The sequence below is a fragment of the Ambystoma mexicanum genome, chromosome 12 (assembly GCF_040938575.1).
Source record: "Ambystoma mexicanum isolate Mex_15411 chromosome 12, UKY_AmexF1_1, whole genome shotgun sequence".
Lineage (NCBI taxonomy): Eukaryota > Metazoa > Chordata > Amphibia > Caudata > Ambystomatidae > Ambystoma > Ambystoma mexicanum.
Window position 1 is genome coordinate 667,453,569 of NC_090936.1, and position 14,687 is coordinate 667,468,255.

Below are 14,687 nucleotides of genomic sequence, written 5' to 3' on the forward strand. Positions count from 1 at the left end.
GAAATGTGGAGATATTATATATTTGTTTCCAGTACCAAAACATTTTGATAGTTATTAGTCAGTCATTATGTAAGCCTATATTAACAAATTAATAAATGGAAGATATTTTGGACAATCAAGGTTTTTAAAATATCTTCACATTGTTTAATTATCTCTGTCAGAAATAGAGAAAATCCATAACGTTCTAACTATTTATGTTGCGTCACTTTAAAACATGTTATTTATTTATTTATTGTATTTTTGCATTAGTTGCAGTGCACTGAACCCTTGGGTATATAGGCGATACTTTAATTGTGAGACAAAAAATACAAAAGATGCAAAGATGTGATACAGAAAATACAAAAAATACAGACTAGAGAGAAAACGGGAAACAAAATGCAAAACACAATGGGGGTAGGAGGGGTGTCATGGTGTCTTAGAGTGTTGGTTTGAGGAGCACGAGGGAGGGGAGGACAGGTATCTGAGAGACTTAGGGGCTGATTCATGGAATTTTCTGCACCGAACAATGGGGATTTAACAGGGATTTGTGTGCCATTCTGGCCGCAAATCCCCATTTGTTAAACAGGGATTTACGGGCAGAATGTCACACAAATCTCTGTTTTTCGGCACAAATAATTCCATGAATCAGCCCCTTAGTCTGTTAGCTCAGGGAGCTTTAGGCAAAAAGCCAGGTTTTAAAGTTTTTTCTGAATGTCCAATATGAGGGTTCCTTTCTCAGGGTGATGGGGAGATTGTTCCAGAGCTTGGCGGCCATAACTGGAATGTCCTCCTGCGGTCTTTCTAGAGAAGGTGGGAACTCTCAGGAGGTGGCTGTTCGTGGATCTTAAAGGGCAAATGGCATTCTAAAATTATGGAAATGGCATTCCAACATTCCAACATGTGTGAGTAAACGGGGGCGCATTTTCAAACATGCAATTTTATTTCATTTCATGTATTTTCAGCAGTACAGAACACAATCACAAGACCAATGTATCAATTCTCTTTTGTATCACACCATCTATAACTATTATAGGAATTTAAGTCAGCCTGTGGCCAGTCCTTTTTCTGAATTTTAATATATATGCACATTGCATTAACACTACATACCTACATGGAAAATAGCAGAACATGAAAGCCATTAAGTGGCATGGAAATGCAGTGTTTTCTCTGTAAATAGTAACCATGTTTGAGTTATACAGTTTTTCATAATTTAATCAAACTTGTTAGCATCTACTGAACAAAAAGCAATTGTTTGGTGTTCTCCATTGCCTTACTCTGTTTGATAACTAGGTTTCCTTTTTATTATGTGACTACTATTTGTTAAATGTCAACAGAGCAATTGGGAATCTAACTGTTGGTGTACATCAAGCAATATAGACAACATATCGTATTTGACGTTTCTATTCAATTACGCAATGTCTATATATGTATGTGAAAATATATATGAAAATACATATCCATTTTTATATGTTTTGGAAGAAAATTGGAATATAATGAGTTCTACAATCTGGTTATGAATTTATTTTTCACAATAAACATTGCATTAATACATTTTTTTGAAAATCAAGACTGAAGCATTGTGGAAATAAAGATATTTAAAATACAGTGAGATCTGATAGTATACAATATTGCTTTGACCTAACTATTTTACACCAAAATGCTCTACTTAACCAGACAGATTCGTATAGTGGTTTAAGCACACAAGAAGACAAAACTAGGTGGAATGTTAAATTGATTGACATCTTGAGTTATTTTTTAAAAATATTAATATAGGTTATTTGTTGGGAGAGATACATGAATCAATTCTTTAGATAGGTTTATCAATTATAGAACAATGATGCAAATAAATAAGTATTGTAACAGTGCTACAGATTTTAAAAGTCCCTGACGAAATATTTATGAAGGTATCATAAAACAGTAAACAACGAATCTATACATTGTGCTGTTTTATACAGATATACTAGTATGCTGGAAAAAGGAACATTGTCTAGAGCAGTATTTAAGGTTCAGCCTGTAGGAAAGCATCTGTGCAAAGAGAAGTCAAGTAAAACAAAATATTTAATAGATTTCCAGTTGAACATATTGATTTGTTAATATATATTATGGAATGCTTTACAATGTCGCATCACCCATTACACGGCCAGATTTGTTGGTCTTTTAATTGCTCTAAGAAAATATATTTTATATTCTGCTTAATTATGAATTGGTAAAAAATAATGTATGCTATGCATGAAATGCAATAGATACTCCACAAACTTTAAATAAATGAATTTAGAGGTTTTCAATCTGAAACTAACATACTCAGAAAAATGTGATCCTTGAAATTCACACAACCCTTCGTTTCAGCTAAACAAAGTAATACAAAAATGCAAAATAAAATTCATGACATTCCAGCTTTTTCATCATGCATATGTCGTGAGACCTATGAAATTATATATCATTCTAAACTGATCACTCTACATCTAACTATAAGTCACTTTTCAGACATGATCACTGGTCACGCACCGCCAAATTAAAGCAAGTGCAAGGTAACAATAAATACAAGAACTGATGTTTTTTACAAACACCTGCATGTGTTTTCTTTCTGTTTACAGCATTTTTCATATTTCTCATGTTCAATATGAAGCTTTTAACTTGGATTGTCTTAACTATTTCATATGCATTTATTTATTTATTTTTTTTAAAAAACTTTATTTTTGGTATTTAAATCACGATACAACTTCACACCCACATTAGGGCGGACTTAAACTTTGCGCCTGGACCCAAAACCCTCCCACTGCCCCTCCCCCACGCCCCACCCTAGCTCCGTCCCCATGAACCAGCGTCCTCTTTATTTGAGATAGTGCCCCCTCCAGCAGTCACTTCGAGTGTGTGGAAATAACCTGGGCCAGACTTCACCGGGGGGAGTCCTCCGAGTCTGAAGATGCAGCAGTGTGCTCAGCCGCTTCGCCCATCAAGAACAGGGTTAATGGCCCCCAGATGTCTGGAGGTCGGGCGTGCAGAGGGATTAATTTAATGAAATCCGTTTCCACATCCTGGTAATATAGCAAGTCTTTGCGCCAGGCGACGGCCGACGGGGGGGCCTCTGCCCCATGCCATGGCCACCCTCCTGCGGGCCAGAGTCAACATTACCCCCGCCAGTTTCCTTATTGGCGCGGAGAGCAGCCTAGTCATGCCCAAAAGGGCCGCTGTATGGCTTGGTTGTATTGGTTCTCCCACAACAGCCGCTGTCGTCTGTAGAACTTGCTTCCAGAAAGGCGAGAGTTCGGGGCACTCCCAAGCTAGATGAGTAAAGTTTGCAGAGATTAACCCGCATCTGATGCATTTCGCTTCTGTGTCTGGGTGGTGCTTGTTTGTTTTCGCCGGTGTGTGATATGTTTGATGGAGAAAGTTGAAGTGGATGAGTTTAAGGCGTGAGTTTAGCGCCACTTTTTGAGTTTGTTTCAGGCTATAGAGCCAGTCTTCATCAGAAATCTTAATCTGTAATGACTTCTCCCATCTAGCCTTTGCACCTGATTTGGCGACGGATGTGTGGGGGGTGAGGGCCTTGTAGATCTGTGATACCAGCCTGCCTGTGCCCTGTGCTTGGATGACGTTGTGTAGTAATTGCCACGTTGGTGGCTGACTAGGGAAGTCTGGCAGTAGAGTCTGCATGGCATAGCAAGTTCTGAAGTAGAGGAATATTGGGCCGCCCAATAGTATCTTTCCAAGTCCGGCAGAGCCAATCCCCCCATGGTGACTGGGAGTGTTGTATGCCACTCTCGCTGGCTTACCCGCCCAGATTAATTCAAGGACCAGGCTTTTCAATTTTTTCCAGAAGGATTGTTGCAGCGACATTGGGATGTTGTTGAAGAGATATAATAGTTTGGGTAAAATCACCATCTTCACCAGGGAGATCCTGCCCCAGAGGGTCAACGGAAGAGATTTCCAACGAGAGATTTTGTCCTGAAGTGATTTGACCACCACTTCATAGTTATCCCGGAACACTTCCTGCCGTTTTAGAGATAGCTGTATCCCGAGGTACCTAACTCCGGAGCACTTCCATGTGAGGTTGAAGTCGTCTGGGAACTGTTTTGTGGCTGGTGTTAGGGGGAATACGATGGATTTTGAGTGGTTGATTTTCAATCCTGACGCTGCTCCGAACTTGATGACTTCCCTCATGACTGGGTTGAGATTTTCTTCTGGATTTCGGATGAATAGTGCTACGTCATTGGCGTAGAGCGAGATGATGAGCTTGTGAGGGCCTATAATGAGTCCCCTCTGCTGTCTCTGTTCCCGCAGATTGGAGGCCAGAGATTCCATCACCAGGGCGAACACCAGGGCCGACAGTGGGCAGCCTTGTCTCGTACCTCGTTGCAGAACTATTGGGGCTGACTTGCCTGTACCAACAATAATGTTGGCACAGGGCTTGGTATACAGGAGAGAGACCAGGTTAATAAATCGGGCACCTAGGCCCATTCTAGACAGCACCGTGCACAGAAAGGGCCACTCGACCGAGTCAAATGCCTTTTCGGCGTCGAGAAGCACCGCAACAGCTTGTAGTGATGGATCTAGAGCGGCCATGACACCGAACATTCTCCTAAGGCCAAACGTCGTGTTGCGGGCTGGAATGAAGCCGGCTTGGTCTGCCAGAACAAGGGCAGGCATTAATGGCATCAACCTCCTGGCCAGCACATTGGCAAGTATTTTATTGTCTAGATTGAGGAGAGATATTGGTCGGTATGAAGAGCAATCTTCTGGTGGTTTGCCAGGCTTGTGTAATAGAATAACATTTGCTTCACAGGTGGTAGGGGGCAGATGTCCATTTTCCAGCGCCTCCGCATATACTGCCTCTAGGAGGGGGGCCAAGGTTCCCGTGAAGGACTTGTAGAATTCACCCGTCAGTCCGTTTGGTCCTGGCGCTTTGGAGCTGGGGAGGGACTTTATGGCCTCTAAGATCTCTCCTTGCGTGATCATTTCGTTTAGAGGTTCTCGGAGAGAATGCTCGACCCAGTAGAGTTCCGTGTCCTCCAGGTACTCCAGTGGAACCGCCGAAGACTTGTTGAGTTTAGCACTATACAGTTCTTGATAGAAGACTCTGAACTCCTCCGCTATCTGTTCATCAGTATAGACTGTCTCGCCCGTAGCGGTCCGAATCGACTCAATGTGAGCAAGTTTGTTATCGGCTCTGAGTAAGTTTGCTAGAAGGGCCCCGGGCTTTTGGCCTTCTCCGTACTGACCAGCTTGGCTATTACGGTTCAGGAAGTTGACCTCACGGTCAGCTGCGAGGTTGAATTTTGTCAGTTCCTCCTTCAGAGCTGCTGATATTTTGGGATCCGCCCCGTTAATGGCTTGGCGCTCAAGGTTCTTTAGTTTCCCTTCGCTGTTTGTGAGCTCGCGCTTGATGAGCTTGTGGATGCCATTTTCCTTGGCGTGGCAGACTCCTCTAATAAAGCATTTTAGTGACTCCCAGATTGTGCCTGCGGATGGGACTGAGCCAGCGTTGGCATCAAGAAACACCATGATCTCGTCTCTTAGTTCGGAAGCAAACACTTCATCCCTTAGCGCGCCGTTCTTGAAGCGCCATCTCTGCAACGGTGGTGTCGGAGTGGATGGTTTTAAGTTGAGGACGATAGGGGAGTGATCGGAGAGAGTTCTCGGATGTATACAGCATCGATCACCTGTCAGGGGGCCGTTTGCAGAGACGAAGAGATAGTCGATACGTGAGCTCGAGTTGTGTACAGGTGAATGAAATGTGAATTCCCGTGAGTCGCCATTGGAGACCCTCCAGATGTCTATCAGGCTGAAAGCGTTGCAGATCTCTTTTATTTGGAGGCCGGCTTTGGTGGAAGGCAGTGGTGAAGCTTTTGATCTGTCCTTTAGTGGGTCAAGTACAGTGTTCATGTCTCCCCCCCAGATTATGGTCGCAGGGTCCTGCTTGGAGAGTTGGGTGAGTACCCATCCAAAATTGTCAGGGCCGTCTGTGTTTGGAGCGTAGGAGTTGACAAAGGTCACCATCTGTCCGGTTACGATCCCGCTCACCATGATGGCTCTCCCCTCCGCGTCTTTTGCCATGCGTATCAGGCGGAAGCTCATCCTTCTGTGTATAAGTATGGCGACTCCTCTGGAGTAGGTTGAATAAGAGGAGTAGTATCTGTGACAGCCCCAGCTTTTGGCCCACTGGTGCTCACTCTCCGGTAGAAGGTGGGTCTCTTGGATCATAGCCACGTCAATGTCGTGCCGCCTAAGGTATTGGAGAATTTTCCTGGTTTTGGCTGGAATATTGCCGCCTCTAATGTTCCATGTTAAAACGTTGAATGGTTCGGGTAAGGCATTCTAATTGTCTGATTTTCGTTTACTGCAGTTGGTCGTGGAGAGGCACCGAGGAGAGGCTTGTTGGCTCTGTTGCTGATAGCTTTGTAACTTGCTTGAATAGGCGACATTGGAATCTGCCCAGGAGACGGAGCGCGCGGGGGGGGTTGAGAGCTGGTGGCGCAGAACTTTCCTGATGAACCTTGAGGGCACCGTTCGTGGACAGTCCCCCACACACCCATGGTGTTTCCCTCTTTCGGTTGGGCAACCCCCAACTGGCCCACAGAGAGAACCCACCTAAACCCTTTAAACCAAACAGCGTAACATTTGGAAACCATTACGCTGTATAAACTGTACCCCCGAGGGACTCAGCCTAGGGACCTATCGGTAGCCGAGTGCACCCTGGGGGGTAAACTGGAGCTGTGCTAGGGGTGCCTGGGGCCTACCAGGCTTCCATGCCCTGCATTAAAATCACTATGTGTAGAGCCTGTTTCCGACGTATCTACTTGCGAGTTTTCACTTTGCCCCCGGTCACTCCGAGTTACGGCGGATTCCTGTTGTTTCTGTCTCCTTGGGGCCTGGGACGGTTGGGATTCAGGTCCGGGCAGCCCATCTGATCTAGGAACAAGCGTGCATCTTCGGGTGATTGGAAAAAGTGGACCCTCTCCCCATGCTGCACTCTGAGCCGTGCGGGAAAGAGCATCGAGTATGGTAATTGATTGGCCCGGAGCCTTTGTTTGATGGCGGTGAATGATTTCCTCTGGGTTTGTACCGTGGGCGAGAAATCTGGATAGACTTGGATTTTGTCCCCATCATGAAGCAGCTCGCCTTTCTCCCGTGCCAGGCGGAGGATAGTGTCTCGGTCTTTGTAATTGAGCAGCCTGGCAATAATAGGTCTAGGCGGTGCACCGGGGGCAGGCCGGATCGATGGAATCCTGTGAGCTCTCTCTACTATGAACATTGGAGACAGTGCATCTCTACTGAAGAGTGATGAGCAGAGCAACTCCACAAACTCCTCCATTCTACCTTGCGGCTGTTGTTCCCTCACCCCGACGATTCTTATGTTATTCCTCCTTGAACGACCTTCAAGGTCCTCGCATTTAGCTATTGTTGCCTTCATTTGGGCTTCGAGTTGCGAGACTTTGGTTGAGAGGGATAATGTGCCATCGTCTAGATTTGACACTCTTTGCTCGACCTCGTTTAGACGTTCTGCGTGAGTACCGCGGGGGGGGTTGAGAGCTGGTGGCGCAGAACTTTCCTGATGAACCTTGAGGGCACCGTTCGTGGACAGTCCCCCACACACCCATGGTGTTTCCCTCTTTCGGTTGGGCAACCCCCAACTGGCCCACAGAGAGAACCCACCTAAACCCTTTAAACCAAACAGCGTAACATTTGGAAACCATTACGCTGTATAAACTGTACCCCCGAGGGACTCAGCCTAGGGACCTATCGGTAGCCGAGTGCACCCTGGGGGGTAAACTGGAGCTGTGCTAGGGGTGCCTGGGGCCTACCAGGCTTCCATGCCCTGCATTAAAATCACTATGTGTAGAGCCTGTTTCCGACGTATCTACTTGCGAGTTTTCACTTTGCCCCCGGTCACTCCGAGTTACGGCGGATTCCTGTTGTTTCTGTCTCCTTGGGGCCTGGGACGGTTGGGATTCAGGTCCGGGCAGCCCATCTGATCTAGGAACAAGCGTGCATCTTCGGGTGATTGGAAAAAGTGGACCCTCTCCCCATGCTGCACTCTGAGCCGTGCGGGAAAGAGCATCGAGTATGGTAATTGATTGGCCCGGAGCCTTTGTTTGATGGCGGTGAATGATTTCCTCTGGGTTTGTACCGTGGGCGAGAAATCTGGATAGACTTGGATTTTGTCCCCATCATGAAGCAGCTCGCCTTTCTCCCGTGCCAGGCGGAGGATAGTGTCTCGGTCTTTGTAATTGAGCAGCCTGGCAATAATAGGTCTAGGCGGTGCACCGGGGGCAGGCCGGATCGATGGAATCCTGTGAGCTCTCTCTACTATGAACATTGGAGACAGTGCATCTCTACTGAAGAGTGATGAGCAGAGCAACTCCACAAACTCCTCCATTCTACCTTGCGGCTGTTGTTCCCTCACCCCGACGATTCTTATGTTATTCCTCCTTGAACGACCTTCAAGGTCCTCGCATTTAGCTATTGTTGCCTTCATTTGGGCTTCGAGTTGCGAGACTTTGGTTGAGAGGGATAATGTGCCATCGTCTAGATTTGACACTCTTTGCTCGACCTCGTTTAGACGTTCTGCGTGAGTACCGATGCAGTGTTGAAGTAGGTCTACCTTGGAGGCGAGACCATCCATTTTGTTGTTCAGGTTACCAATGCCTGCCTTCAGGTCTAAAAGGAGTTCTTTTATTTCACATGGATTACCCTCTGGCTCTGTCGCGGGCGAACCGTTGGGAGCGGGCATTTGGTCTTCCCGTTGGACGTGGGATCTTGGAGTCGCGCCACCCTCAAAGGTTAATTTCCTCTGAGACTTGTCGCTTTTCCCCATTTCTGCTATGGAGCCTGTGCACTTTAAGTGAGAGCCGCTGTATTTGTAAAGTCTGGAGTGGGTAGGAGTGCTTCTCGGTGCTGGGCGGATTGTAATTCAAAAAACAAAATAAAATAACAAAATACAAAATAGAGCTCCGCTTTTTGGGTTGTGTTCTGCGAGCTCTCGGGGGCTGATCTGGTTTGATGTGGGTGAGGGGTTGGCGACTAGTTGTGGCGGCTGGTCCAGCCGCTGGTGAACTCCCCCCCGAGATAGTTCTGACACTGCGGTGGGGAGACAGAGGGTGAGGAGCCTTGTCAGGCTTGATGTTGTAGCCTCTGTAGGTGGGTGAAATAACTCTCCCGACTGGCAGTATGGTGGTTGTCTGGGTGCCGGGGTGCTGGAGGGGTGCAGGGAAATAGCGCCACAGGAGTGTTGGACAGTCTGCCAGAACCGCAGCACCGGTCCACACCCCACAGCCCCCGATCGTGGCCTCCTGTGGCCGGGGCTAACTGGGTGGGGGGGTAGGCGAGGGGGTGGGATGGGCCGGCTCCGAGCCAACTTCAGCGCGGCGCGCGATCCCCCCCCTCGTACCTGGTGTCTCTGCTGGTCTCCGGCCCCTCTCCTCCGAACTCCGGTGGAACGTCGGGGGGCTCCGCTGGGTGGTGGGTGGGTGCCGGTGTAGGCCGCGCGCCTGGAAGGCGGCTGATGTCCCGCTCCTCTGAGCCCCCGTCGCTCGTCCCTGTACGGGGGTGCCGCGCTCCGGCCCTCCCGCAGGGCCCGGTCCGCGCCTGGATGTGGTCTGCGGCGTCCTCTGCCTCGGCGGTCCAGCTGTGTAGGGCTCCCCGCCTCGCACCCGGAGCCCCTGCTGGTCCTCCGGCCTCTCTTCCCCGAACTCCGGCGGAACGCCGGGGAGCTCCTCCGGGTGGCAGGCGCCGATGTAGGCCGCGTGTCTGGGAGGCGGATGTCGGACCCGCTCCGCTGAGCCTCCGTCGCTCGCCGACGCCCGGGGGGCACCGCTCTCCGGATCCGGCTCTCCCGCAGGGCACGGTCCACGCTGAGTGAGGCGGGACCCTCGGGGGCGCGGCGCAGGCACCCACGGGCCGCCGGCTGGACGTGGGCTGCGGCGTCCTCTGCTCCGGTGAGCTAGCTGTGTGGGGCACGGACCCAGGGCCCCAAGGGTCCCGAACAGGTCCAGAGAGGCCGATTCTCGTCGGAAAACCACTGGCCGGCAGCTGGGTAGATCAGGGGGTCAGGAGACGAGGGGTTGGGGTTGTGCAGTGCAGGAAACAGCAGGATTGTTAAGGATTGATGCGGGGCATATGCGGGAGCTCAGGCCATGGCGGCCATCTTGGATGGCCCTCTAGCGCCCTCTATATGCATTTATTTTTAGGAAAAATAGAATTTTTAAAATATATGTTTTTTCATCAAACAGAATTCAGGCAATATTTAATGCAGGTCAGTTATATCTGCACTTCAAAGTGACATAAGATCTTATTCGGTTCCCTATTCTGAAGGGTTACCGCAGAATGCACGTTTGAGCAACCAATTATCAGGAAAGCACATTTCTGAACAGTGTTATATAACTGGGACAAATGCATAATTTTCAGAGATTCTAAATTTGAAAATATATTGTAAATCAATTAAAGAATTCAATTATTGAAATTGTTCTAAATATCTGTAGAAAAACACATTTTATAACTTCAAAAGAAAAAGCATAGTGAATGGCTGAGGGCAAATTATTTAAAGAAATGTTAGTAGTTGATAAATTACACAAAATAGCTCTAATCAATAGGGAATTTAACATGAATAATGATATTGCTTGAATTTTGAGATAAGGTACCTGCTTTACAAAGTGCTTATAATGAGATTTCCCAATTGAAAAATGCTTTACGAATCAAGCCCCATATCTTTTTTGCCAGTATCAAAACATGCTGTGTTACACAAAGGTCAGTGAATCTGTAGGACACTCCTAACAAATGAATAAAGGAAAGATATTTTTGACCATCTACAGATGCAAAATACTGTTATGTATTCAATTGTATCTGTGCCAAATGCCAGAGTACCTGATTGACAAAGTGGCTTTCCCATTGAAAAACACTTTGTGTATCAGGCTAAGAATGTTTTAACTATTTACTTTTTATCACTTTAAGCAATGTCACTTCCACATTTATGGAAAATGATTTCCAAAATGTGTGAGTAAATGGGTGCTGATTTTGCAACATGCTAAAGTATTTCACATTTTAATGTTAATAGTCAAATTTGTTTTTGACCATAACCACTGAAATACATACTTCTTGTGCCAGTTGAACCTGTTGACACTTGGGTGGTTCCGGTAGTTTCAGAGGTTGGAGGCACTGTTACTAGATAAAATAATTTTGGAAAATGTGTTATGGGGTATTGAACTGAACAATGTCATTCATGAAGTGTGGATCTAGCTCTGATTTGTTGTAACTAATGATTAGACAGGTTACATATTGTCTACGGCAATTTAACAGTTTAAAAAAGGAAAAACATTCTGCAGTTAAAACATGTTTGTTAAAGTTCTTTTCTAGTTATGGGTCTCTCCATCACAATTATCTGCATTATCTTCATCCCTGTAAAGCATATCGTTTCCACATTTGTGGAAATCAATTTCCAAAATGTGCTAGTAAATGAAGGGGAATTTTCTAACATGCATGACTATTTTACATTCTGTGGAGAATGTTTTACATTTGCTAATGACAATAAAAATGGAACAACAAACTTCCTGTGCTAGATGGACCTGTAGAGACTTCAGTGACTCCAATGGTTACAAGAGGCACAGTTGCTATTTGAAAGATGGATTGCAATCAGATAATGTCTAAATATGCACACATGTGCCATACTTTGAAAAAGTATATTATTGCATAATGTTTAACTATGTTATTAAAGTAAATTAATCATAACTGAACAATACACAAGATCAGGTTGTTATCATTGTATTCTATACAATCTTCTCTGACTAAACTTTATTTTTAGGTATTTAAACCACAATACAACTTCACACCCACAATAGGGTGGACTTTCAACTTTGTGCCGTAACCCAGGACCCACCCTGTGTCCCCCCCACCCCTCCCTCATCCCCGACTCCCAGATACAGTGTCCTCTTTAGCTGGATATGTGTCTCTCCTGACTCTCGCTCCAAGGATGTGGTAATACCATGGATTAGCCCTCACCGGAGGTTATCCTCCTAGTCTGAGGTGTCAGATTCGTGTTCCACCGCTTCGCCCATCAAGAACAGTGTCAGAGGTCCCCAGATGTCTGGTGGACAGGCGTGCAAAGGAAGGAGTTTAATGAAGTCTGTTTCAACGTCTTGGTAGTAAAGCATGTCTCTGCGCCAGGCGGCGACTGATGGGGGGAGCCTCGGCCCCATGCCATGGGAACTCTCCTACGAGCCAGAGCCAACAGAACCCCAGCCAGTTTCCTTATTGGAGCTGAAAGCAGCCTGGTCAAGCCCAACAGGGCTGCTGTTTGGCTCGGCTGTATCGGTTCTCCCACAATTGCAGTTGTCGTCTCCAGGACTTGTTTCCAGAAAGGAGTTAACTCAGGGCACTCCCAAGCTAGGTGAACAAAGTTTGCTGAGATAGTCCCGCATCTGTTGCATTTCGCTTCTGCCTCGGGGTGGTGTTTTTTGGCTTTCGCTGGTGTGTAATATGTTTGGTGGAGAAAGTTGAAGTGGATACGTTTTAGGCGTGAGTTAAGTGCCACTTTTTGAGTCTGTTTCAGGATATAGGTCCAGTCCTCGTCTGATATGTTAACGTGCAATGACTTTTCCCATCTAGCTTTTGCACCAGTGATGGCGGGGGTCGTGGTGGGAATGAGGGATTTATAGATCTGTGACACCAGCCTACCTTCAACTTGTGCCTGAATGACATTATGCAGCAGTTGCCAAGTTGGTGGTTGACGCGGGAAGTCTGGCAGCAGGGTCTGTATGGTGTAGCGATTCCTGAAGTAAAGGAATACATCCAGAGCAGCGTTGCCCCCTTTAATTTTTACTTGTTCTGGAGTTAGAAAGCCCTCTTCTGTGAAGAGATCCCCTAGGGTTTTTATGTTTAGTTTGTCGACCCATTGGTGGAACACTTTCTCTGAGGTCAGTGGGACTCCAGGAATTAACTTGACGGGTAGGAGTGGGGAGTCCCGTGAATGAACCCTGAGCTTCTGGGCTAGAGTCTTCCAGACTTTGTACGTCGTGAGCATCACATTCATCGTGGAACTGGGTACAGGCGTCTGACTAAAGACAACCGCGGTTAGTAAGTTAGGTGTTGCCAGGGCTCGCTCCACTTGTACATGAGGTCGGATTGCTTGAGAGGCATACCAATGGCTGAGGAACTGTGCTTGAGCTGCCCAAAAGTATCTCTCTAGGTCTGGCAGGGCCAGCCCCACACTGGTGACCGGGAGTGTCAGTGTAGTGTGCGCCACTCTAGCTGGCTTGCCCGCCCAAAGTAGCTCGAGGACCAGGCTTTTCAGTTTTTTCAAGAAGGGTTGTTGCAGCAGCAGAGGGATATTGTTGAATAGGTATAATAGTTTTGGCAAGATCACCATCTTCACCAATGAGACCCTTCCCAGAGGGTTAGTGGAAGAGACTTCCATCGAGAAACCTTGTCTTGGAGAGATTTGACCACCTCTTCGTAATTATCTCGAAACACCTCCTGACAATTCAGAGATAGTTGTATCCCAAGGTACCGGACCTTGGAGGATTTCCATGTGAATTGGAAGTCGTCTGAAAACTGTTTGGTGGCTGTGGTCAGTGGGAATACAATGGATTTTGACTGGTTGATTTTTAATCCTGAAGCTGCTCCAAATTTGATGACTTCCCTCATGACTGGATTCAGATTGTCTTCAGGGTCTCGAATGAACAGTGCAACGTCATCGGCGTAGATGGAGATGATGAGCTTGTGAGTGCCTATGATGAGTCCCCTTTGCAGCTGCTGCTCCCGAAGCTTGGAGGCCAGCGGTTCCATCACCAAGGCGAAAATTAGGGCCGATATTGGGCATCCCTGTCTCGTGCCTCGTTGCAGATCTATTGGAGCTGATTTGGCTGTGCCTACAATAATACTAGCACGTGGTTTGGTGTATAGGAGAGAAACAAGTTTGATGAAGCAGGCTCCTAGGCCCATCCTGGTGAGTACCATGAACAGAAACGGCCATTCCACCGAGTCGAATGCCTTTTCAGCGTCGAGAAGAACCGCCACAGCCTGCGATGAGGGATCCAGTGCGGCAATGACCCCAAACATTCTCCTGATTCCAAAAGTCACCTAGCGGCCTGGTATGAAGCCGGCTTGGTCTGCCAGTACAAGGGCGGGCATCAATGGCAGTAACCTCCTGGCCAGCACCTTGGCGAGTATTTTATTGTCAAGATTGAGGAGAGATATTGGTCGATAGGATGAACAGTCTTCCGGAGGTTTTCCCAGTTTGTGCAGTAGGATAACATTGGCTTCACAGGCAGTGGGAGGTAGGTATACTTTTTCCAGCACCTCTTGGTATACGGCCACCAGGAGGGGAGCTAGGGTGCCCGCAAATGACTTGTAGAATTCTCCCGTTAAGCCGTCCGGGCCCGGCGCTTTGGAGCTGGGGAGGGACTTTATGGCCTCGATAATCTCTTCTTGCGTGATCATCTCATTTAAGGGTTCACGGAGAGACTGTTCGACCCAATATAGCTCTATGTCTTCCAAGTACTCCAGCGGGTCGGTCGAGGACCTGCTAAGTTTAGCACTGTAGAGATCTTGATAGAAGATCCTGAACTCTTCTGCTATCTTTTCATCGGTGTGGACCGACCCGCCTAGATTGGTCCGAATCTGTTCTATTTGAGCGTGTTTGTTATCGGCTCTGATTAAATTTGCTAGAAGGGCACCGGGTTTTTGGCCCTCTCCGTATTGACGGACTCGACTATTGC

The 14,687-nt window shown here is 47.1% G+C and overlaps 1 protein-coding gene across 50 annotated transcripts in view; it reads right to left on the reverse strand.

The window, feature by feature from the left end:
• Nucleotides 1-14,687, reverse strand: part of LOC138513982 (mucin-19) — a 1,848,798-nt gene that overhangs the window by 327,523 nt on the left and 1,506,588 nt on the right. For 48 of the 50 annotated variants that reach the window (XM_069629210.1, XM_069629207.1, XM_069629194.1 and 45 more), the window contains one exon: nt 11,068-11,136. The exons of the other annotated variants lie outside the window; for them this stretch is intronic. In XM_069629210.1, the coding sequence (XP_069485311.1) occupies nt 11,068-11,136 (69 nt within the window). The remainder of the gene's footprint in view (nt 1-11,067; nt 11,137-14,687) is intronic. 50 annotated transcript variants of the gene reach the window in all.